Here is a 26,209-nt window from a genome sequence, read left to right on the forward strand (position 1 = left end):
TTTGAGAATGGATAGGTTTGATCTTCTTGCAGTCCATGGGACTCTCAAGAGTCTCCTCCAGCACCATAATTCAAAAGCATCAATTCTACGGCGATCAGCCTTCTTTATGGTCCAGCTCTCACTTCCGTACATTACTACTGGGAAAACCATAGCTTTAACTATGCGGACCTTTGTCGGCAAGGTGATGTCTTTGCTTTTTAAGATGCTGTCTAGGTTTGTCATTGCTTTTCTCCCAAGAAGCAGGCGTCTTCTAATTTCGTGACTGCTGTCACCATCTGCAGTGATCATGGAACCCAAGAAAGTGAAATCTCTCACTGCCTCCAGTTCTTCCCCTTCTATTTGCCAGGAGGTGATGGGACCAGTGGCCATGATCTTAGTTTTTTTGATGTTGAGCTTCAGACCATATTTTGCGCTCTCTTCTTAAATACTCTTATCTATCTGTGGAGGATATTCTGAATAATGCATTTTAGAGGGTAGGGGGCACTGGGGATGAGTTCATGGAGCCAGTGTGTGGGGTGTAGCAGCCTGGAAAAGTCTGGGAACCACCACTGCTCTTGGCAGTTATCTTTAACGTTACCAACTGACTTCAAGAGAGGAGCCTGCACACCAGATGGCAGCCAAAACACTGTTTCTAACCATCCCTGCACAAACACATTTTTGACTCGGGCGTCTAACGTCCCACTCTCCACCCCCTCCTCTCAGGGAAAGGAGGAAATCCCCTGGCAGAGCAGAGCTGCTGCGTCCAGATAGCAACTCAACTGCTGCTATTCGTCTCCCTTCCCTCGCGCCCCCTCCCCTCTTTCGGGGCCGGAAGGACGGGGCATGTTCTCCAAAGGAGATGTGAAAGCAACCTGATCACATGGGGACTCCCTTTTCTCTGCTTCTCCACTTCAAGCTCGCCCAATCTTGCTGCCTTCGGAAATTGCTTGGCGCAGGTAAACATATCAGCGTGTGTGTGTGAGAGAGAGAGAGGGCAGGAATCGTAAGATTTTAATCTGAGCTTGTTTTTCAACTGCAGCAAAAATAAAGCAAGAAAAAGGGGGTTGGGAAGCAATCGGATGTGGAAGGGTTTAGGGAGAGGTTATGCTTTTAATTAGAATAACAATACGGGGGACAACGGTGGCTCACCTTGCTCTCTGGCTACTGGCGTTTTCTAGGCAAAGGAGGCCGGGGAAATTCCAACGCTCGGCTTGAGCCCGCTGCTCGGGCTTGGACCTCTCGCTTGCTTTGCGCTTTCGTGCCCAGCCGGAAACGCAAGTGAAACTAAAACTGAAAGTGTGATTCCAGCCAGGCGCTTGGCTTACTAAGCGGCGAGGCCTTGTGGGACTGGTTTCCCGTTCAGTTACACAAGCTATCGGGCTGGTTGGTGCAACTGCTTGCGTCGAGGATGGCACCGCCTGCAAGCCAGACCTCGACCAAAGCAGGGATACTAGGAGAGGAAAAACACCCATTTATTCCTCCTGGGGCGTTATTTTCTAGTTTATTTGGCTCCACCTGCCAGATCAACAAGCACCCTTTTCTCGGAGAGTAAGCTGAGGAAGAGGTAGGTTGTATTAACATGTCTTTTGGGGTAAGGTTTAAAGTGGCCTTTTATTTTGAACAATTCCAACACCACCTTATGACCAAGTAGCTTGATGCAAAATAATAAGCAGGGATTTGAGGTCACCAGAATCCTTTATCAGGCTGGAATGGCACAACAAAGTTTAGCAAAGGGCAGGGGATATGTGTATGTTTGATTTTAAAAAAAGCTGGCTTGGTATTCAAGCCAAAACAAAATGACACAAAAATACAAGCAAGCCTTTGAGTCAACCAGAACTCTTCATCTGGTTGGGTAATGTAGCAAAGTTTAGCAAGGTAAGAGAAAAGCTGATGTTGAAACTACTGTGGTCAAAAAGTTTGCTTTTGTATGAGCTTAGAAGGGGGTGCTGTTAAGAGCTCTTAAGGTGGAGTAACAGACTTGTGGGCTTTGTCTAAGTATGGGGTGTATAGAAACTGTTATTTCTGGAGTGCCTTCCAGTGAGAAGCCAGAGAGAACCATGAACAACTTGAGTGCTGTCAAGGATGTAGCTAGAAGTTTGGGTAAATTGAACAGCTACAGTCCAGTGTGGTTTTAAGTTGAATTCAGTAGGGCTTCATTTCTGTCACCAACCCAAAATTTGAATTGTCCCTCCTTTTGTAGCTAGCCTTACGAGGGTTTCTAGGAGCCTAAGTAGAGCACAACAGCATAAGGCCAAAAACCCATCTATTACAGCATTCTGTTCCTACAGTGGTCAACTAGATGGCTAAGGGAAGATCACAAGCAGGACACAAATGGAACTCCTGTTGTTGTACCCTAGAAACTGGTATTTGGAAATATACTATTCAGATATTGAAGGTAACAGAACTATCCCTGGTGGCCTAGTGGTTAGGATTTGGTGCTCTCACTGCCAGGGCCAGGTTTGATTTCCAATCAAGGAACACGTCTTTAACAAGGCCTGGATAGCCCAGCTGGTTAGAGCATGGTGCTGATAGCCAAGGTTGCAGATGTTTTCCCCATATGGGACAGCTGCATTTTCCAGCAATGCAGGGGGTTTGACTAGATGATCCTTCCAACTCTACAATTCTGTGATTCTGTTATCTTTGATAGCCATGGGCAGCTTCATCCTCTGTGAATTTTTCTAATGCCCTTTGAAAGCAGTCTAAGTAGGTGGCTATGGTCACAATTTGTAGTAGTAAATGCCAGTTTAGCTACATGCTGTGTGAGGTTTTTTCTTTTATCTGTCCTGAATGTGCCATCACAAGCAGGACACCTCTCCTGTTGTTGTACCCTAGAAACTGGCATTTGGAAGTATACTACTTGGATACTGGAGGTAGCAGAACTATCCCTGGTGGTCTAGTGGTTAGGATTCGGCACTCTCACTGCCACAGCCTGGGTTTGATTCCCAGTCAGTGGATGCTCAGTTCTAGCATTGTGGAAGAAAATTGGATGGGGGCGAAGCATTTGCAGGTAAGATGGTGCAAGGCAGATCCATGAGAAGGAAGGTGGCTGGCTCATTGGCCTGTTGCCCTGGGAGAAGAGCTGTCACACATTTTTCTGACTGTAGCTTGTTTTTACATTTTTTGTTTCTGGTTGTTTGTTTTTTTAAAACAGTGTGAAGTTGTGGTTGATGTTTTCTTCCAGGTTTTTTCTGAGAACTAGCACTGCCATGGCCAACTTTGAAACTGAAGATACAGAAGAGACTGTGACCTGTCTCCGTATTACAGTCTATCATCCAAGTCAAATGGAAAAGAATGTATTCCAAGCCTTCCACTTTTCCCAGCCACACCATGTGAAAGTAGATGACCTAGTGAAGTTTGGAAGAGATGGTCAGGTCTGCCGCTTTAACTTTGTAGATGGACGGGTCTCACGTATTCAGTTTGCTCTGCAGTGTTTCAGACACTTCAACAGTTCAAAGTTGGGTTTCGAGATTAAGAATTTGAGCAAGAAGACAAAGCTGATGGTGGATCTTGCTGAACTGGCTTACCTGAATAAGGTTGAGTTGCAAGAGACATGCATGGTTTGCTTTGGAGAGTACCAAATGCTATTGGAAAAAGAAGAAGGACAGTCAGATAAGTATTTTGACATCCGCTTTGAATTAGCAAAAACACCTATGTTGCAGCAAAAAATCTTGTCCTGGCGGGAACCTATACCTGAATGTGGCTTTTCATGTGCTGAAACTCCAGTTGAGATAGATGAGACAGAAGAAACAGGAAACTCCCTCCATGAGAAATGGACTTTATAGTTTCAATGTTACAAATTCAAATTGTTGGTTTTTTGCCCGATGTACTATTGGAGTTGAATAGTATCCTTCACATATGTCCAATACAGTGGTACCTCTGGTTGCGAACGGGATCCGTTCTGGAGCCCCGTTTGCAACATGAAAAGCCTGCAACCTGAAGCGCCGTATCTGCGCAGCGCGATTTAGTGCTTCTGCGCATGCGTGAAATGCCGAACCCAGAAGTAACCCGTTCCAGTACTTCTGGGTTCGGCGCGTTTGCATCCTGAAAACGCGCAACCTGAAGCAACTGCAACCAGAGGTATGGCTGTATATGCCTACACTATGAATTGTTCTTTGTAAGCTGCCACTTTACAGATATTTTGGCATCATTGCTTAAAATACTGGTGAGGAGCCACCAGTCTGTGAGCCTAATTAGCTGGTCAGTGGCACTTACAAAACACATGCCTTTGCCTGCATGGGTTGACTTCAAACTGCGTGGGCAAAGGAAAACAGGTTACCTGCTTTCATTGTGATTGACAGGGCAGCCTCTATCAAAATTGGCACCTGGGGGTTGGGAAGGTAAGGATCTGGCCCACCATTGGGATCCAGTTTCCCACCCCTGACTTAAAACAGGTAAATGATAATCTATCATACAGCCAGAAGACTTGGCAGTAACAATGCAGGCTTTCAATACTTTTCAGCTTGTACTCCAAGGCAGCAGTGGCTGACCTGTAGCCCTCCAGATATTGCAGGACTCCCAACAATTCCAGCTGTCGGTTCCAGCCAGCATGCCCAATGATCATGGGATAATGGGAATGTTAGTCCAAAAGCTGCCACAGGCCACAGGTTTGCCACCTCTGCTCTAAGGACTACCTGAAGGCAAAAAGAAAATTCTGACCTTGTAATACCACTGTCATCTTGGATGGATGGCTAACTGTCACCCAACAATATAAAACAGGAACCAAATGCTTTCCTTATTAAACTGGGTAATGTTTTGTTTAAACATAACACTGCAAGCCTGCCCAAATGCAAAAGAAACTTTGGAGAACATAATGGGGTATGCAGTATCTAAAGGCCTCTTTTATATTTCATAGCTGACCTGTATCCTTCCTGCTCTGTTCCTGAACAGCTGTTGATTTGAAATTGCTGCAAGCTGTGAAAGTACATAAATGCATGCATGCTAGCATTAATACTGTTGTGCAACTATTTTGATTCCATTTGGACACCATGCTGTGTTCTCTTGTACTAGTAGCGGTTAGATTGTGAATTAGGATTGGGGCAGAGGAGGTGACTTCAAATTTGCATTTAACCAAGAGGAACACTGGGGTAGACCTGGTCTAATCAGGTTTGGTTCCCATTATTAATGAGGTCCACTTGGCGCCTTTGCTGACCTTTACTAAAAAATACATCTTTTCCAGGCTTTTGATGTACGGTGATTGCTATTAGCATGCTGCTAGAGCTTTATACTGCTGTTATGAGTGGAGCAGGGGGTTGTTTTGTGTATTGCTTATGATCTGCACGTATTTCTGTGCGACTGTGCTTCTAAAATATTTTTTAAACTTATGCTTAAAGTATGTTACAAGTCTCTTGGAGGCTTCTGTGTAACAAGCAACTAAGAAGTTTACTAAATAAACACAATATAATCACAATCTCTCAGTCTAACTCATCACAGGGTGTTGCAAGGATAAGAGGTGGTTCAGTAGAGAACTGCCTACATCACCCTTAGCTACTTAAGGGTAGGATAAAATGCAATTAATAGCATTATTAAAGATTCAGGCTGCAGTCATCCAAAGTTAGGCTGCTTAAAATGGGATTTATGTTGCCAAGCTTTATGCAGGATTGCAGCCAAATTGAAAATCAAGTTCAGCCCTCAGGGGAAAAACTGGTTACAGCATTAAAAATGAAGAAACATGTACACCATGCATTTAAAGCACTCTTCTGTCCCTTTGACAGTCATTGCTTCTCCCAAGAATCCTGGGAACTGTAGTTTAAGGGTGCAGAGCATTTATTTAATAAAGTTTATACACTGCTTGATCGCAAAAAACCATCTCAAAGCAGTTTACAAAAAGGGTAGGACAATAAAATTGTAGGTAAAAACAGCTAAAAACAAATATTTAAAACATTCAGAATTTTAAAATCATCAATAAAAGACACTAATCAACATTCTACAAATCTGGGTAGGCTTGTGTAAACAGAAATGTTTTTAGCGGGTGCTGGGGGAAATAAAGGTGCCTGTCTGATGTCAGCAGGTAGGGATTTCCAAAGTTAGGGTCTGCCACAAGGATCAATTTCTTACAAATATTGAACAGTTATTACGTGGCATATGTAAAAGTGCCAATTCTATATCTCCCAGAGAGCTACAATTTCCAGCACCCTTGACAAACTAGTCCCTATAATTCTTTTGGGAAGGGGAACCATGACTGTTAAAGTGCTGCAAGTGTGTTTTAAATGTATGGTGTTAATGTGATCACAGACTTTCACAATGGGTTATTGTATGCTTAAGAATATCAGGAAGGCAAGGGGTGGTGTCTTTGAGCTAAGTATACCAACATAATGTGACAAGGGCAGTGGGGCCAATATGTGATAGATAGCAAAGCCACAAGTCTTTTCAGTAGTGACAGAACAAAGATTGGAATGAGGGACAGTAGGCATTAGCTATGTAACAAGACAGCTAAGTGCAAAGTTTTTGAATTTTAGACTGAATTCTATCAAAAGTTATTTTACCAGGTTCTGTTTCTTCAGAGGTGGAGAACTGATGTGAAAGTTCCAAAGAACCACCCTGCTGAATCAGACCCAAGCCTCATGTAGTCCAGCATCCTATTTTCCACTTTGCCAATCAGAAGTCTATAGAAAGTGCAGGAGCAAGAGAGGGCAACAGCTGCCTCTTGATACTGGAAGAAGTATAAAATAATTGTGATTAGTAGCCATTGATAAGACAAATTCCAGACGAATAAGGCTGATTGCCATCCAAATTGGAGTCTCCCACTACAGTCCAAAGCAGGAAGAGATTAATTTGCCCCACCTTTGCTCTTCAGAATTCTACCAGTCCAATTCCACCACCAACCCCAAACCCACCGGTAGTGGTGGGGAAGCCACCAACCCATATATACCATGCAGGAGTCCCCATTTTGTCTGCAAGTCTGTTTTCCCCAAGCCATGCCCACTTGCCCTATGCCTAGGCAAGATGTGGTGCAGGTAAAGATCCAACTCCTGCCAAAAGAAGGGTTTGCAGGTGCCAGTCAGCTGCATCTGCTAATAGGTGCCTTTGCCCTTGTGGTATTAAATCAACTGACTGTCTGGCTCTGCCGACTTGTCAGGGAACTGGGAGAAGCAAGGAACTTGTCCATCAGCTAGGCAAGGCTCCTAACCCCATGACCTCTGGGAATGGCACATCCCTCAGTTAGGGTAGAAAGCAAGCTTTTTGCATGTGTTCATTTTTCAGCAGGGCAGGCAATTCTTGCATTTCAACTCACTTCACTTTCAGGTACCAGTTTGAACAGGTAAGTTATCAGGCTAGTTCTGAAGTGTGTAAAAATTTATTCACAGCTTGAGAAATTTAAAACTTTAAGGACTGATAACATGAAAAAGTCAGGAAGAGACAGCAGCGCATGTCAAAACCAAAAATATACATCTGAAGTGTAGAAATCTTATAATAAAGCATATTACAGGCATTGCAAAATGCAACGCTTAAAATGAAAATATATTATGCGACAAAGCTCCCAATTACGAAATGCAATACATTAAGAAAGGATAAGCTGTTTCATGTCATATGTACATGTGGCCAATATCTTTTTTAAACATAAAAGGCACAGGGAGAGACAAACCAATCTATAGTGATCCTGGCATACTATATGGGTTAAAATAACTATATAAACATTTGATAATTATTTATTGCCACTGACCACTTTACATCCATATTATTGGGGCAGTGAATAAAATGTATAAAAAGCAAACATTTGGAGTCTGTAATGATGTATTATAAATTAATGAAAGATTGTGAGAGCAAGAAGAGGTAAAAGGAGCAGGAGCCAAAAGAAAGAGATTACTGATAATAACACAATAGTAATGAAGGCCTCTTATAGGGCAATAGAGATAGAGATGTTGAGATTGAATCTGAGAGTAAGGAAAGTAAATGCTGTCATTTCCCCCCCCCCCCCAGTTTATGGCCATAACAAAGGGTGCTGCCATTGGTAGCAAAGCTTCAGCAGGAGACAGAGCTGCTACTAAAGTTGATCGATTATTTTCTGTGCTGCTGCTTTGTGTTTCCTTGCCCTTGTAGCAGCTGCTTGTAAATATCTGCAAAAGCAACCTCTCCATTTAGGAAACTAGCAAGCAGAAATCCTTACAAGAAGAAGGAAGTATTAAGAAATCATGTAAAGCAAGTACTTTTGCTCTCCGACTGACTGCACTGCTGAACTCTGCAATATTCAGATTTTCCATGAAGCTAAAATCCGCATGGCAGACATGTACTGTGGTGGTTTATTAAAGAGCAAGTACCATTTCAAAGCAGCTTTCTTTTTGGGGGGTGGGGTGAGAGGATAGAGGCTTTTCTGCAGTGCAGAGTCATGGGTGCCAGAACAATTCTAACTGGCACTGAGGATCTTCTCTTCAGAATTAAAATCCACAGGACAATTTTTAAGAGAAATAAAATATTAGGCAATATCATCATCATCATTCTCCAACGTATTTCCAGTAATAATTAAACTTGATTAAGTTACAGCTTTTGTCACTAATCTTAATTAGTTAAATGAATGGAACATTCACATACCAGGTAAGTTTGGACTGGAATACTAATTTGTATTAATACAGCCACAGAAATTAGGCATGCTTTCCATCTTCCATATCAAAAGAACACTATTTTTGAGTTTCTGATATTAATAGCAGTGTTCATTAAGTTAGCAACAGTGAAACAAAATTACTTGTGCACAACTTAAAAACATATGCATCTTTTGGCATTTCAAGGTGGTAGGGAAACTGAACCTTTGGTTCTGTAGAATCTAAAGTTTTACTTCCAAAAACCAGCCTTTTCATTTCCAGTGTTTAAAACAGAGATTCTTGCAAAGTTTTCTAACAATATTCACTAGCTCATTACTGCACAACAACAATGTCTTATACGATACTTTTAAAGACCTTTTTAAGTGTGAGAGGCATTGTGCTTGGGAGGGATCTGGTCAGTTTCATGAAGTCAATAAATAAAAGGGAAGCGTCGAAGATCAATTTCACACGCAAAATTTCATTTCTTCTTATCAGAACAAGTTGAACAGAAAAAAATAATACCTGTAAAATTGTTCTAACATTCAAGTATTAAGGTTTTAAGTACTTCCTATATAAATTATTGTGCCAATATCAATACTTAAAGCAAGGATGCATAAGTGAGCTGAATGTGGCTCTTCAGACTTCTCAATCTCACTCTTGGGACTCTCAAAGGCCACATTTCTCAACAGCCCTATTCCAGTGCTTTTGCCTGGCAACAATATATCCTTGAACTGTGATAATGCCTCTTGCTTACCTGGATGGAGAGACTGTGCATCTGAGCACACACATAATAAATTCTGGTTTTTGCATGGCTGGAATGTAGACTGCTGAACAAGGTATGTTAAGCCCTGCACACTTTTGCTTCTGGCTCAACCACTACTGCCATGTGGCCCCTGAAATGTTTCCCATGAGAGATAGCCCTCAGGCTGAAACAGGTTGCTCATCCTAGATTCAAAGAAATTAGAAATACAGCTCTAAAACAAGATCAATGATTAAAACATCAAGCTGTGATGTGTCATTTAGTGCAGACAATTGTGTACTAAAACCCAACAATAGACACAACAGAATCAAGTATTTTCAAAGAATTTCAAAGGTAGATGATAAAATTGCACTTAAAATTCTGAATTCAGATAGCAAACCATACTCTTCATTCTTTTAACTACATAGTTTCCTTTTTCTAGAGGAAATCTGGAGCTCAGTTCACCAAGTACTGTCACTGTGCAACTTCCTTATTTTAAAGGAGGCTGTGCAGCAGCAATGATTGGGAGGATTGTGCACAATACAGATTTGTAGATTTTTCCCCAACTTCAACCATTTGGTCAGATAGCCAAGGGCCACACAATTTCATTATCTGTCTTGTTGGTCAGTATCAGATTTTTTTTGGTCTGATGCAGACAGTTCTAAAACGGGGTTTACAAAGCCAGCATACTCAGAGTTGCCATTATCATCCATTTCAGCACTAACAAAATCATTCTCCCATTCCAAACCATTAGAATCGTCAGATGCAGAAGTTGGGTTACTTCCAGTTTTCTTGCTGCTAAATTTTAGTGCTGCTCGAAGTATGTCTTCTTCAGTTTTTGAGCGTTCTCGCAATGGGACCATTCTGTTCATGCCTGCAATTTAAAAACTGTTTTAAAAGCAGTATACTATATTTGGGAACAACCATGCATTTGACTTTCAACAAGAGATGCATCCTGAATTAAATAGCAGCCAAAGAAATATATGATTGATGAGGTGAACTGGCTCTCTTTCTTAAAGGTATGTCCAACTTGTTTCTCTATATTTTAAATCTTAATTAGCCCCTGTAAAACATTTAAACACTTTTCTGTGAACTATAAATCACAGACATCTTTGAAAAACACACTGTCTTCTGAGTTTGCAGAACACAAGTTTCTGTTTAGGCACGACATTATTGCACCTGAATAGGAAATAATGAAGTAGTAGCAGGCCATTAGCACTTCCTTTCAAAGACACTGCAGCAGCAGATTACTACTACTACTACTACTACTACTACTACACTTCATTCAATAGCAAAAATATTATTATGCTAATTTTGCAAAGCTATATCTGCCATAAATGTAAAAAACAGTAATTCCATAATGCAAAAAAGCAAGCAGTTAAGACTGTCAAGGTCTCATCAATTCACTGTTTAAATCTAAAAAGAACCCACCCTGCAACTGAAGTACTGTATATTCTGGCATATAGGACTACTTTTTAATCCAGGAAAATCTTCTCAAAAGTTGGGGGGCGTCTTATACGCCAGGTGGAGAATCTGCGGTCGAGTATATCTCAAACTCTACATTTTAACTGGAAAAGTTGGGGGTCGTCTTATACGCCCAGTCATCTTATACGCCGGAAAATACAGTAACCACAATTGCAAGAAGAAATGGAAACTGGGGAGCAACTAATTTCATATGACTGCATTTGCGTTTTATTCAGGTTTTTACATTAACATTGGCTTATTCTGGCAATTCTACTTCAGTTAACCAAACCAACAAACACTTACAAGTTACATTCATCTCCCAGTTACCAGTTTCCACACTATGGAAGCTAGACATGCAACTCTGAGAGGAATATTGAAATGGGATTTCACCCCATTCTGTGTTTTTTAAATATCCCAACAGTATCTATTTGCTTAGATGTTCAAACAGACCTTTGGTATTATTTATATGCTTAGGTCAGCAAAATCAATATAGCACAGAACAAATACCTTCTTCATCTTCCCATTCTAAATCTAAGGAATTACTGTCATCATTTCCACTTGTTGATTTGGTTTTTGTCATCAAGTCACAACTGCTCTCTGTATTTGGTGTCAGAACAGTGGCATCTGAGGACAGCCCTGTGAGCAAAACACGTATTTATACTTCAAATATACCAGCACCATTAACACACCAGCCCAACAGCTTTTAGCTTTAGTAATTTTAAAATCTGCAAAATGCCAGACAACTATTATCTAGAATATATATTGTGGCATTTTGATTGCACACATGCCAAGCAACATTCTCTTTAATAAGGACATCTACAACAGTAACCCTAAGATATATATATACCGAAATGTCTTAACACTTTAAAATAAAGCCTGCATATGAAAACAATGGGTTCCTACTGCAGATGTATAGTGTACACCTACATGCAAGATGTGTAAGGGTTTTCAATACCCTTTGCAATATTTGAGCTACTTAGTAGCAGCAATAAAAGCTGTGGCTGAAGAACATCCACACACAAAAAAGACTTACTGCTGCTCCGAAAAGCTTCATATTGTAGTTTTACATTCCTCAGGTAGGAATCAAAGTCCTCTTCTGTCACTGAGCTGTGAAAGAACAAACAAGTTATATCAAGGAGGACTAAGTTCAGAACCAAAGATTGGCTTAAACACCAACAGTTTCCTACATTTTGAATGTGATGGGTTGAAGCCAGTGTAATAACACTCCTGCTAGAGGAATGGGATGTGGGAGAATATTTTAACTTATTTTTCTTCCCCTTGGAGCCACCTTACTTCAGAGTTATTTTGTGTGAGAAGTTGCATGGGGCTGCCAGGGGAAGGGGAATTGGCCAAAAATGTATCTCTGTTTCTCTAGTGGAAGCATCTGCTGGATCTCAGTCCCTTCTGTGAATGGAATGAGCCCTTCCTGCAGGAAATTCATTTCCAAATGTTTATGAGTGTGGATGAAAGTCTTACCAATCAAAATCCTATTTCTAAAAAGGTACAGGTTTATGAGAGATTTTGTGGATTCAGTTCAATACAGTGGTACCTCAGGTTACATACGCTTCAGGTTACAGACTCCGCTAACCCAGAAATAACGCGGCAGTGGGAGGTCCCATTAGCTAAAGAGGTGCTTCAGGTTAAGAACAGTTTCAGGTTAAGAACGGACCTCCAGAACGAATTAAGTTCTTAACCCGAGGTACCACTGTACTGCTAACCCTAACCCTAGTGTGTGTGCATGCACGCACACGAAAGCTCATACCAATAACAAACTTAGTTGGTCTCTAAGGTGCTGCGCGGGTGGCACTGTGGGTTAAACCACAGAGCCTAGGGCTTCCCAACCAGAAGGTTGGCGGTTCCAATCCCCGTGACGGGGGGAGCTCCCATTGCTCGGTCCCTGCTCCTGCCAACCTAGCAGTTCGAAAGCACGTCAAAGTGCAAGTGGATAAATAGGTACCACTCCGGCGGGAAGGTAAACGGCGTTTCCGTGCGCTGCTCTGGTTTGCCAGAAGCGGCTTAGTCATGCTGGCCACATGACCCGGAAGCTGTACGCTGGCTCCCTCAGCCAATAAATAAGGCGAGATGAGTGTCGCAACCCCAGAGTCGTCTGCGACTGGACCTAATGGTCAGGGGTCCCTTTACCTAAGGTGCTACTGGAAGAATTTTTGTTTGTTTGTTTGTTTGTTTCGACTATGGCAGACAAACACAGCTACCTACCTGAACCTAGCCAATTTCTTCCCATTTCATTATAAATCTGTGAATTTGCAACCTACAAATTTATAAAGGGAACAAGGGTACATCCACCTGCTGCTTCAAATGAATTCACAACTGAAGTTGTTTCTGCATTAAAATTATACAGGGATTTCAAATTCCTTGGCAAGCTAAATATTAAAGGCTCTTGACTGAATATCTTACCTTAAACCATCTCCATTGCTTGCCAGTTGTCTTTGCAGTCTTTGTTGCTAAGATTAAAAAAAAATGAACATACGTTTCAAGAAATAAACACAAAAGAATACAGCTTAGCTTAAACTCTCTAGTCCAAGCCAAGTGTATGAACACACCTACTCAACAGGACAGTTTATATGCTCAAGTATTATGCCTGTCTGCACAGTGCCTGATTGTTTCTCAATAACAGCAGAATGAAGCTTTTTTCTCTACTCCCTTTCCATAAAAATATAAACAAATTGAAGGGTGCTCAAGTATGAGACTGAACAAATCCCATGACCTAGAAATACAGCTGAAAATATCTCACAATTCTATCCTGCTTCCTAACTTACAGAAACGAATTTCATTCTGTTCTTGGTTCTTCTAAACTTTTTATTGGCATCTGTGACTATTTTTGTAAGCAGCTGAAGAATAAAGGAGGACTAGATAAATAAGTACGCACACAGGAAGCTGTCTTATATTGAGAACATTGGTTGAGTATTGTCAACAGGGAATGTTAACATCTCTCCAATGTTTCAGATATGAGCCCTACCCAGACCTACCTAGCGATGACAGAAACTGAATCTGGGTCCTTCTATATGCTAAGTACATGTCAGGTGTACTGGGTTCCACCCCATATTTTTTGGGGGGGGCGCACATATGTGAGTCACACAGTGCACTGGGCCCTATCAGGCCTTGGCATGCCACAGTGAAAATATTGTGGGTGCCTCGGCCCCCAGAGATAGTGCCTATGGCACATATGTGAGTCACACAGTGCACTGGGCCCTATCAGGCCTTGGCATGCCACAGTGAAAATATTGTGGGTGCCTCGGCCCCCAGAGATAGTGCCTATGGTACATATTCTACCATCGAGCTACAGCCCTTCTCAGATTTGTTTGTTGCAGCGAATCCATTCCTAGTCATTCTTGAAAGGACAGTACCGTAAGGACAATAAAACAAAATAAAATACATTATTTAACAAATGTAGAAAAAAGAAACAAAATTAAAAAATCCTTCCAGTAGCACATTAGAGACCAACTAAGTTTGTTATTGGTATGAGCTTTCGTGTGCATGCACACTTCTTCAGATACACAGATGTGTATCTGAAGAAGTGTGCATGCACACAAAAGCTCATTCCAATAACAAACTTAGCTGGTCTCTAAGGTGCTACTGGAAGGAATTTTTTAAAATTTTGTTTCAATTACAGCAGACCAACACGGCTACCTATCTGTAAGTAGAAAAAAGAAAGAAAAACATTTCATCAGCTAAAATACAGGGGCTGCATTTAACTATGTCATTTCTGATGCAACCAACACCAGTGACAGAAACATCAGTGTGCTGTTTGTTTTAATAAAAGTGTGACACAATTGCTGGAAGAAATAAAATGCTAGAATACACTTTGCCTCCCATAAAAATAACTTGGATGTAGTTGGTTATTAAATTACAGTCCAAAAACCTTTTCAGTGGCTGCCAGAAACCCTGGGATGCAACATAAATATTGAGGATTTATTATTATTATTCCAAAATACTAATCCTTTATACTCCATAAGGATCTGGTATTCCACTCACCTTTGCTTTAGATTTCCTAATTGCATTGAAACCACTTCCTCACACAGATCATGTGGCAAGAAGTTAAAAGACTTAGTATTATATATGGCCTTGTTCAGACTTAGCTCTGCTGCTCCAACAAACTGGTTTGCTGAAATATGGATAACCAAGAAACTTGAATGCTCCATCTTGTTTATCTGCCTTGGTTGGAGACTTAGGTGTTTTTGTCAAAGCAGTTTCCTGCAATGTCTCATTTAGGAAATTGTGATTCTGGAGGTAGAGCTTAAACCACAAATTTCCAGTTTGATGTTATGGGACACTGTTACTTAGTAAGACGTCTCCTCTTAAGCTGGAGGTACAAGGAGAAAGGGAAGGCACATGCACTCCTTACTTAACACTGTTAACATTGTTAATAGTTAGTATATTTCTGAACACTAAATAGAATGTTGGACTTATTGCCATAAATTCATTTTATGCAGGCAATGAAGGGGATCCCTGCCCAGTGGACTGAGTGGGAGGAACCATCCATCTACGACTCCTCTCTCCTCCCACTATAGGACATTATTGATTTCTGATGCATTCCAGAAATCCATCATTAACATCTTTGCACAAAATTTCAATAATGCTTCTCTATGAAGAATGATGGTTGCTAGATGTGGAGTAAAAAGCATACAAAACAAAGGAGAACAAAAACCCCAAAAACATCCCCATCCTGCAAAAGGAGAAAGTGGTTAAGTTATATATTTTAAAAGTCATTTAAAAATTATCAATCCTCATCATTGATAGCTACTTATGTGTTATTATCCTACCCTCCTCCAAGGACACTAGGGGGATGTACATGGCTCATCCCCCACCTCCTGCCCCAGGCAAGCTGCGCTAAGAGATAGTGTCTTTCAAGGTTGAGTAACTGAACTCAAGTCTCTCTGGTGCTCTAACCCGGGATGGGCAACCTACAATCCTTGAACTGCATGTGACCCTCAGCTCTCTGCAAGTGATCAGTTCAGACCTCTGGCAAGAGTGGTATCTCCCTGCTAGGTAGTGGAGGACAGGAAAGAAAGAAGAGGATGTCATCCACTTTTACTCTGTCCCTGTACCATAACTGATTTTGACCCTGTACATACATTTGGCACATGTGCCACATACGATTACCCCCAAAAAGGAATACATCTCAAAAGGGGAAAAAAGGGCACCCATCCCTGCCCTAATGATTTATCATTCAGATTTATCATATGGGTTCACTTCCTTTCAAAGCAAGCTTAGTATTGCAGGACAAGATCCTTATCCTAGATTTTGCCAAGCTATCTCCAACCCCCATCTATAGTTTGTAGTGTGCTCAGACACAGTAAGTTCACACTGACAGTTATGATCCAGAACAATTTTAAAATTTCACTTACTTCCATAAAATTGACAGATTGTCAATATAACGAAAGGATTAATGATCCTACAAGATTGAGTAGCCTGCGGTTAGTATCTTCAGAATGTTTTAAGTAACTGGCCAACTGTTATCTACTCACCACAGGTTCAATAGTAGAAGGATTAAATATATGTATACTAATGTCCTATATAAAATATTTGATACTCTGCTCAAGAGATTAAAGGAATTAGAAACTACTGCAAAGAAACTTTACTTGGGATGTTCTGTTTAAGATAGCATGTGAAACTAAGAGCAAGATACACAACAGGGGCTCTGATACATATATTTTGGGGTCTTCTCCCCTCACCTCCAAGAGCTTTCTTTGCTTTGCTGCCCTGGCTGCTTCACGCTGTGCAGCATATAAAGTCTCCTCTTCTATTCTTAACTTCTCCTCTTGTTTGGCTAACTGTATATGAACAAAATAGTAAGGATTAACAAAAGAGAACCTAGCTATCTTTCCTATGAAAATAAGTGCACTAAATTTAAAGGAAAAGTTATTCATGAAAAATACAAAACACAAAATTTACAGGTGTGATTAAAAAAAGAAACTATTTTCATACTATCTTCCATACTATCTTCCAATATCAATTGTTATTTGAATTAAGCAGATTAACTAGATCATAAACAGAAGTCAGACATGTACATAATTTAAACCCAACATTTACATATGATCATACAAAGAGCCCCGCTAGACTGGAAGTACAAAAATAGGATGTACAAGTAATTTGTGCATGATCAGTTAGCATTTCCTTTTAACATTCAAAACTACCCACAAGTGAAAGCTTTTCTACTAACTTTGTTGTCCATAGCACTTTTCTGTTTCCACAGAGAGAACTCTAACTACTGTACTACAGTGCAGCTTTATTTTTTTCTTCTGTCACATCCTGTTAACGGTGTTGTTAGACCTAGCTTGCTCCATTCACCATATCAAGCTTCCACTTTTGTCAGCCAGTTATTGCTATATACAACTGTGCATACATGAATTGTTACTATGCCTACCTCTGACAGAAGTCTATCATCTAATGTTCTTTGTTTTTCAGCAATGGAATTGTAGTGCCTTCCCCTTAGATCAGCAATTTCTTCTTCAGTCAAAGGTCTGGAGAAAAAGGAAGAAGAAAGAGGCTGCCCACTTGGCACTCTGCTCCACCAGCTTCCACAGCAAGCTGTCATGGAGACTGTCTCCAAAGGCCAGATCTATCCTTCGCTAGATGTTTCTTCTGTCCTACATGATTAACTAAAATATTCCAATATTTATAAAACATACAGTACATTGTTTATCTTCCTTTTTGTCTGCATATTTTTATTTAGATTGTGAAAAGGGATACATTAAATTTTATACATTACAGTAGCAATTCTTACTTCACAAAAAAATGAGCAATTATGGCGGTTTTAGAATTTATATAATTTATTAGATTTATATACCTGCCCTTCATCACAAGATCTCAGGGCGGTTCACAAGATAAAAATACAGGGTGAAAGCACAAATAAATAGTTAAAACAAAAACAACAAAACAATAGCCTCCCCTCCTCCCACAAACACATTTAAAAGGTTGTAGAATATTAATCAGCCAAAGGCAAGGTTGAAAAGGAATGGTTTTGCCTGGCACCTAAAGATATATAATGTAGGTGCTAGGGAAACCTCCCTGGGGAGAGCATTCCACAAATGGGAAGCCACTGCAGAAAAGGCCTGTTGTCATATTGTCACCCTCTGGACTTCATGATTTAGCTAATACATATTAGAAAATAAAAATTAATATATTGACAATTGTTCAGACTAGAGAAACTGGGACTATAGTGGTACCCCTGGTTATGTACTTAATTTGTTCTGGAGGTCCGTTCTTAATCTGAAACTGTTCTTAACCTGAAGCACCACTTTAGCTAATGGGACCTCCCGCTGCCGCTCTGCCGCCAGAGCACAATTTCTGTTCTTATCCTGAAGCATTATTTCTGGGTTAGCGGAGTTTGTAACCTGAAACGTATGTAACCTGAGGTACCACTGTACTATTGACTTACCAAAATAAAATTTTAAGAAGACATCAAAAAGACACTAATTTGGATTTTAAGGATAAACCTCTCTTGCAAACGAAGGCAAATTAAAAACTATGCTTGGAATTTATTTCATTGGAATATGTGTAGCTATTTTAAATCATAGTAAAGGCATTATAAACTGTTAACATACACATTTTAACACACCCAAAAAGAGAACACATTCGTATTTATTTTATATGGATGCATGGTTCTTAGGTGTAGTGATTTGAAAAAAAATAATTACAATTCTGAAACTGCCTAATTTAGCTGATATTACACCTATTCAATATGTTACTATTTATAATTTTAAGAAACAATGCATTTTTAGAGATGGAAAATTACCCACCCACCAATCTGTCCACTCAAAAGGCACTCTGATAAAGAACCTAATATTTCAGGCAAAATCACCCTGCTAATAGGAAAAGTAGATAATCAGAATGATGAAACAAGGTGATAATAATAGTGGGTGGGAGAGAGAAAAAATATGTTATAAATACCCACCTCTGGTTGCTTCCTGGACTCTCACCCTATTAAAAATTATCAAGAGATACCCAATATTAAAGACTATAACAATTGTATTATCATACTATCTTAGAAACAGAACTGATAGATTTGTTTTAACAAGCAACCCCACCATCCTTTTAAAAATTAGAAATTAAATATATGGATCCATCTGTGATAAAAAAACCCCAGTCTTTATACGTTTTGATTCAATGATCTGTAACTCCATCTATAACATATGGGCGACTTAAGAGCTAGGCAAAGCTGTGCTTGTTTGTATATAGCCCTGCTCAGAGACAGTCTCGGGGAACATGGTTTTCAAAGCAATTATCAACTCATTATATAAAGAGGCTGTTTAAAAAACTGTTTCTTTCCATGTTTTCCCAATTTACAGCCTTTTAGGTTACCCTTGGTTCAAACATGCTTTAGAAGGCTAATGATCCACTTTACACATAAAATTGTTCTAATGACCTATCTTTATCTGAAAGCTACTTACCTCATCGCTTTCCACTAGATTCTCAAACTGTAAGTAGATAGAACAATATTTCAATTAAACAAGTATTACGGCTAAAAATGAACATGAATTTAGACATATATCACCAATATGTTCTTGATCTCATTTAACTACCTATGCAAACTCAGTGGGCACTTACAAAGTTTTGGTAAAAACAGAAATCACACAAACATACCCATCAACTTTGTTACTGTATTTCTTATGCTATTAAAGTAATTCTATGGAGGTTGGGCAGGCACAAGGAATAACTGCCACTTTCGAAGCCTTGCTGGTCTTGTGCTGGCAAAAGGTTATGAAAGCTTCCCACTGTGCAATGAACTTTTACCATTTTCACTCCCATTGATTTTAAAGAGGGGGAAAATAACCACATCCTTCTTCACCTGTGGAAAGAGAAGTCTGCTGGATCCAACTGCCACCCGTCACAGAGACACAGATATTTCTTCTACTCCTAGATGCCATATGTTTAGATACAAAATGCATCCGATACTTGTATTTAAAGATATTTCCTTTCGCATATTTCAATTAGGAAATGTGATCGTTTTTCTCCTATTAGTTCCAAAATGAAAGAAGCAGTAAGTTTTGGAATTGAAAGCCTTTACTCACCTCTATAGTGAAGTGTTCTCCTGTGGCACAGGTCCTAAAGTACTTTGATCTAGAAAATAAACCAACATTTGTTGTTGTTCAGTCATTCAGTCGTGTCCGACTCTTCGTGATCCCATGGACCAGAGCACGCCAGGCACGCCTATCTTTCACTGCCTCCCGCAGTTTGGCCAAACTCATGCTAGTCGCTTCGAGAACACTGTCCAACCATCTCATCCTCTGTCGTCCCCTTCTCCTTGTGCCCTCCATCATTTAAATAAACCAACATTTACCACAACATAATTAGTATTATAACTGAAGAGTTCTTAGAATAGTTTTCTCTATTCTCAGAAACTTTCAACACTACAGTTCTGTATCTTTTAAGAGCTGCATATAGCAATGTGGGTTTTCTAGAAACATTTTTCTGATGAGTGATCTAATTCAGAATGTTTACTTTTGCTTGTATTTAGTCAGTAAAATTAAAACAAATATTCCATAATATTTTTTGTCCTCAAACACAAAAAGCATTTGACATGAAATATTTGTAGGGATATTAAAGTACACATCATGTGGTTTCAAATGTTATATTAAGTAGACATTTTTATTGGAATGCCCTCCATTTAAAAGAAAAAAGGTCTGATTTTCATGTTATCCAGCGCATGAGAAATGCAGCACATACCCTGTAAAAGGGACTGATGTAAGTGTGGAAACCAATTAGATTTACAGTATGGCAAAGGCAATGTAAGCACGGCCATGTTATCAACAACAGTATGGGCACCTATTATGCTTGTGTATTTTCAAAAGGATTACAGTAATCAATATTGTGCTGATGATATATTTACTTATCACTTTAGGCAGAGTACTATCAGATACTGTTGAATGACAAACCATGCATGAAATTCCACTACAACTGGAGCATCAGGGGGAGAGGTAATTTCCCCCAACTATTCCTTCCATGTGCAGCTCTCTGAAAGGCTGTTCTGGAGGGTTCCCAGCCCCTTCTTCCAGCAGAAGCCTCCACAGGATTGCAGTCTCTTCTGCAATAATTATATAAATAACTTTTAAAATAATGTTCTGGATGCTAAGAATATGTACAAATTTAACCCTTTTAAAATAAAAAATAACTATAATAAAGCATATTGCTTTCTTTATGTGGTGGCCTTAGGTATTCTCCAGGTAGGGCAATAACAGTAAGCCCAGAGCTCTAATTATATATATATTCCCAGAAGCATTATAAGAATGATGTTGTGATCCCTCTAGGAATAAAGTGAAAATTAACAATGAGAGCACAGAAACTAGATCTGACCCACTTTCTGATTATGCCTGCAGCACACAGACAACGAAACTTGAACAGCAAACAATTTAAACAGAATTTCTAGAACCACTGGCATTAAACCACTTTCTACATGAATAAACAGAGATTACATTTTTAAAAACATTTTTTGGTGAACCCTGTGATGCTTGGATAATTTACATTAGGTTTATAAAAAAATTCGGGAGATATTCAGAACAAGCAGCATGGAAATGTATGTAAGGTGTATTCTATATAGACTAATTGTTTCAATCAATCCAAATATACATACTAATTAATGGACTGCATGTTATTATTCTTTATTAAATACATATACCACCCTTTATCGAAAGATCATGGAGCAGTATATAGGGTGGTAGAACAGTGGTTGACAAGATGTGTGGCCCAAAGCACTAACAAGAAACAGGGGTGGCTTTTTAAAACACATTTTTTTGCTTTTTAAAAAGTTCAGACTGTTTCATATTTCAAGTTTTCCAAGGTCTTAAGGGTTAACCCACTTTTTTTTTTTTTTACAATTCAGGGTAATTAAGACTATTGCAGAATACCCACCACCTGCAGTTTAGTAAGCTGCAGACATTGACGTTATATGAAAAGTACACTGATGCGGATTAGCTGCAGTTCTTTGGCCCACTATAAATTTTTAGTAAGGCCTTGGCTGTTGCCAGAAAGGGTAAAAACTATTTATAGAGCTGTGGACACAGCAATCCAAATCCCTGATCCACTGCTATAGATGGGTTTTAGATGGGCTGAAGGTGTTTGTTTTGCCAGGCTGTGCCAGCGAGGACTCTCTGCTATGATAAAGCTCTCCACTTCTACTGAAAGCACAGGTGGAAGTTTCTGCCAGCATAACACCCCCCATGGGTGTTTTGGGAGCACAGTTGGCCAAGGATCCACTAGATCCTAAGCCAGTACAACTGACAGCAAGTTGTGCCAAGCAGCCCAGTTTGAGCCCTTCAGCTTTGAGCTGGCCCAGCAAAGATGCATACTTTTCCTGCTCCTACATGTTTGCAATGGTAGGCAGTTCTCTGGATGTGGCAGTGCTGCTCCACTAAGCCCTGCTGCTGTCTCAAAAAGTTAGGAGTTTGCCCTCAAAAATACTGTACTTTATGCACCTTTATTGTAATTGGCAGACCTGGGGGAAAACATAGACATCTTGTTGTCTGAGCAACTACCGGTAAGCCTGCTATTGACACTGTCTCTTACTCATCCATATGCCTACACAAATACAAACTACACAGAGCATATTAAATAAGCTAAAGGAAAAATCTGGGCATAATAATCAGACACCAAACAAATCTAGGAAGTGTAAATTAGTGATCATTCTAAATCCCTCTGAGTGACTGACAGTTTGTTGTATTAAAATATTAATAATAATAAATTTTTATTTATACCCCGCCCTCGCCAACCAGAACCGGGCTCAGGGCGGCTAACACCAATAAAATTACAATAAAATGTAAAAGAAAGAAGTTAATTAAAATACGGGTTAAAATACAATTAAAAATTTAAAATGCAGCTATTACAATATGTCTATTTTAATTTCTTAGGAAAGTGGGCTGATAGAACAAGGCAAACTGTTGCAGGTCCTGACATCACACCTTCCCATTGTCAACATTATTTCCTAGAAGATTAACTGCAACACTTAGTTTCTGTGAATTCTTTAATGTCATATCCCCTTCTTGAAGTAGCATCTAGTACGCTAAAGCATAATTGCTAACTGTTTGAATGTCTCAGTGTCTGCGGTAAAGGCAAACATAAGGGGTGAAAGCTTATATTCATACTACCACAAAATAGACCTTCAATCTATGCTGAAACAAATGTTTCTCAGCTTAAACCATCTCTTTCCTTCTTATATTGTTTCAATCAAATTCATGTAAACATCAGTCAAATCATTTTTTAAGGGAACCTAAGCCTGTAGGAAAGTCAACAGCAACCCTTAATCAGGGATGGGAAATGTATGCACTTCTAGTTGTTGCTGGACTACAACCCCCCCTCACCCCTCCCATTCTGTCTGGCGCTGATAAGATTTGCCTTAGATGAAGCCAATATTCAGATTTGCTTTGTACTGCAGTCCTATGTCTACTCAGAGATATAAGTTCAATCGAACTTACAGTTATGTATAAGATTTGGTTGCGAAACATGCATACTGTAGTATAAACTTTTCTATTGCTCCATTTTTTACTACATTTTGAAAAATTAATTATCCTTTATTTATCCTCCTTGCCTTTTACAGTAGGAATTCAAAGACACCTACCACAAAAAACAGATATTTAATTTTTCTCTGCCCTTGTGTAAGAACAGGGCATACAGCCCTTTGCACACACTTTTTTACATTTATCCTGCAATCCTGTGCCAATCAACTTGAGAGTGAGATCCACTGAACTCACTGAGCACTGAGTAAATCTGCTTAAGACCAAGCTCCATGTGATCAAGCTCACTGGGTGGCTTTGCACCAGTCACTATTTCTCAGCATAACCTACCTCACAGGATTGTGAAAATAAAATATGGGGGAAAGGGAGAACCATATATGCCACCTTGAAGCCTTTGGAGGAAAAATGAGGATATAAATATAACTAAACAAATGATAAACTGTAGCACAGAAATTCCTATCCTTCCCAACTTTATTTTATACCTCTTCTTACTGCTACCTTCTTCTGGATTAGTAGTACCACAGATCTGAACCGCAATCAACACCATTTTATAGCATTTGCAATATATTAAAATTAAAAGTTATTCTGCTTTTCTGCTTTTTTGTTTTGTTTACTGCTACAAGTTGTCAGTGTGGGGGTGGGCTATCCATGTAAAGTTGCACCTGTCCTGCATTTGAGATTGTGATTGCCAAGCTAAGGGCCAGCAGACTCTGAATTCTTCTTGCATTTTTCCCCTGTTGACAGACGGAGAATATATCTATCTATACAAGTATAGCCTATACTCTTGTCAGGAGAACTGATCTGCTTCCCTTCCCCCAAGTGATGTTCTTTCAGCTATGGATAAATACATACTAGAGAACATTGAGTGACAGCAGAAGCAATCAGGAAACACTGACATTTCGTTCATTGAACCCTTCCTATGGGGGAGGGGTAAACAGCCCATCAGCCTGGAGGTGAATCTATTCTGGCTCTGCGTTTCCCTGTGACTTAACCATATACTTCTGAAAAACAGCCACACAGCCGGCCCCCGCTACCATTCCAAACTCTCCAAGACTTGGATGAAACTGCAAAAACGGCACCTATAACTTTTGTGACAGATTCCTGTTGCTATAATCTCACATTACAGGCTTTTAGGCAGGAGAGCATGAGAGGCCTGCTGGATCACACCGAAGGTCCACCTAGTGAGCATCCTGTTTCCTCACAGAGGCCAATCAAATGCTTCCGGGGGGGGGGGGAGCCGCACAAACTAGAGAAAAGCCCTCACCCGCTGTTGCTTCCCCTGCAATATTCAGAGATACGCTGCCTCTGAACATGGAGGCTCTATCTAGTAATTTGGATTGATGGCCGTCGCTAGACTCGCATTCCTGCTCCCTCCATTAACAACTGAGGCAGCTGCCACGTCTTGGCAGTGTGAACCTGAAGGGACGCGAGACTCCGCCGCTGAACCGCGAGGCAACTCGCCCTACAGTCCCACCTGGGCACTACCTACCCCCCCCCCCCCACCTCGAAAAGGTGGAGTCACAGCCAGCCAGCCCTGCCCGTCCCGCCTCCTCTTCCACGTCCCGTGCTTACCCTCCTCCTCGCTGGACCCGTCCCGCTTCCCGCCTCGGGAAGAGCCAACAGCACCACTGCGCCGCCCAGCTGTTCCCCATGGCATGCTGAGGGGTGAGCGCGTGTGCGCACGCGCGCGGGGGCCACCAGCGTCCGTTAAGTCACCAACCGCCGCAGTAGCGCCGACTATGACGGCGGTCCCTCGGCCACGGCGCCGCCGCCACCTCCCAACGGCCGCCGCGAGCTAGGTAAAGAAACGGCACGGCACGGCGACGGGACCCCCCTCTCTCTCTGTCTTTTGTTTATGCGTTATGTGGAGAAACACCCACACTGTCGCGCGACCACGAATAAAAACGGGATCCGCCCCCCCGCTTCGCGCGGAAACTCCGCTCTACTCCGCCCGCCTTCGCCGGCCCCCTCACACGATGTGCCTGCCAGGTCGGCCGTCGCAGGCAGGCTCTGGCCCCGCCCCCTGGCCCCTCTCAGGCCCCGCCCCCTCATTCATGACCGGGAGCGAGGAGGCAGATGAGAGCATGCGCAGATGCCTCCCGACTCGGCTGTCTCTCCGTGCGCTTTTACGCGCCGAGACGCCCGCAAAGCGAAAGGTGGGAGGAATAGTGACTAATGCGAGTCGGGTGGGAATGTTACCGTGGCAATGAGCTCAGCCGGGATAGCGGTTCCGGGAAACGTTTGAGCAAAGCGGCTGCTCTTCACAGCCGTGCCTAGAAGATGGCTCAGACCCCGAATATATTTCCAGGAAGGGACAGTGGTCAGCCCAGTATTTTTATGCATTCAGCACCCCACCCCCACCCCAATTTAGCAACCCTATTCTGGATGCGGTAATGGCGATGGTGGTTTCTCTAGCCCGTGTTGAATTGTGCATTAGCTAATAGCCTCAGAGGTCCAGTAGGCTGCTGTTTGCAAAGTTAGGTCCAAAGCTGGCTTTACCTTTTACTTAGGCGCCTCTCGATTCCCTAGAGCAGTGTTTTTCAACCACTGTTCCGTGGCACACTAGTGTGCCGCGAGATGTTGCCTGGTGTGCCGTGGGAAAAATTCCAGCCAGAATATCAGCTTTGTGTTCAGCCAAACAGGCCCTGGTTGCGCACTGAAAAAGTATTTTATAATTTTTCATATTTCTGTTTACTTACTATTTCATAATAAAGTAATTATAAAATACTTTCTTTGTGTTTATTTGATTCCTATTCAAGAGAATTACTTTATATATAGTCAATATAGGCACAGAGTTAATTTTTTTAACATTTTCTAATGGTGGTGTGCCTTGTGATTTTTTTCATGAAACAAGTGTGCCTTTGCCCAAAAAAGGTTGAAAAACACTGCCCTAGAGCAGTGTTTTTCAACCTTTTTTGGGCAAGGGCACACTTGTTTTATGAAAAAAATCACGAGGCACACCACCATTAGAAAATGTTAAAAAGTTTAACTCTGTGCCTATATTGACTATATATAAAGTAATTCTCTTGAATAGGAATCAAATAAAC

The 26,209-nt window shown here is 40.8% G+C and overlaps 2 protein-coding genes across 3 annotated transcripts; one reads left to right on the plus strand and one right to left on the minus strand.

Moving 5' to 3' along the window:
* The first annotated feature begins 830 nt into the window (after nucleotides 1-830).
* Nucleotides 831-3,838, plus strand: TIFA (TRAF interacting protein with forkhead associated domain). Its single transcript, XM_033160130.1, has 2 exons — nucleotides 831-935; nucleotides 3,161-3,838. The coding sequence occupies exon 2, from the start codon at nucleotides 3,186-3,188 to the stop codon at nucleotides 3,759-3,761; it is 576 nt and encodes a 191-aa protein (XP_033016021.1). The 5' UTR covers nucleotides 831-935; nucleotides 3,161-3,185; the 3' UTR covers nucleotides 3,762-3,838.
* Nucleotides 3,839-7,257: 3,419 nt separating this feature from the next.
* AP1AR (adaptor related protein complex 1 associated regulatory protein) lies at nucleotides 7,258-24,914 on the minus strand. 2 transcript variants are annotated; one of them, XM_033160128.1, is made up of 10 exons: nucleotides 24,735-24,914; nucleotides 19,728-19,776; nucleotides 19,107-19,133; nucleotides 18,611-18,636; nucleotides 17,081-17,177; nucleotides 16,389-16,487; nucleotides 13,111-13,157; nucleotides 11,729-11,802; nucleotides 11,203-11,331; nucleotides 7,258-10,105 (listed from the first exon to the last, which is right to left on the minus strand). In XM_033160128.1, the coding sequence occupies exons 1-10, from the start codon at nucleotides 24,812-24,814 to the stop codon at nucleotides 9,840-9,842; spliced, it is 894 nt and encodes a 297-aa protein (XP_033016019.1). In that variant the 5' UTR covers nucleotides 24,815-24,914; the 3' UTR covers nucleotides 7,258-9,839. The 2 variants fall into 2 exon arrangements, with proteins under 2 accessions (XP_033016019.1, XP_033016020.1); XM_033160129.1 differs by lacking the exon at nucleotides 16,389-16,487.
* Between the last annotated feature and the right edge of the window lie 1,295 nt (nucleotides 24,915-26,209).

This window comes from Lacerta agilis, chromosome 9 (genome assembly GCF_009819535.1).
Source record: "Lacerta agilis isolate rLacAgi1 chromosome 9, rLacAgi1.pri, whole genome shotgun sequence".
Classification (NCBI taxonomy): Eukaryota; Metazoa; Chordata; class Lepidosauria; order Squamata; family Lacertidae; genus Lacerta; species Lacerta agilis.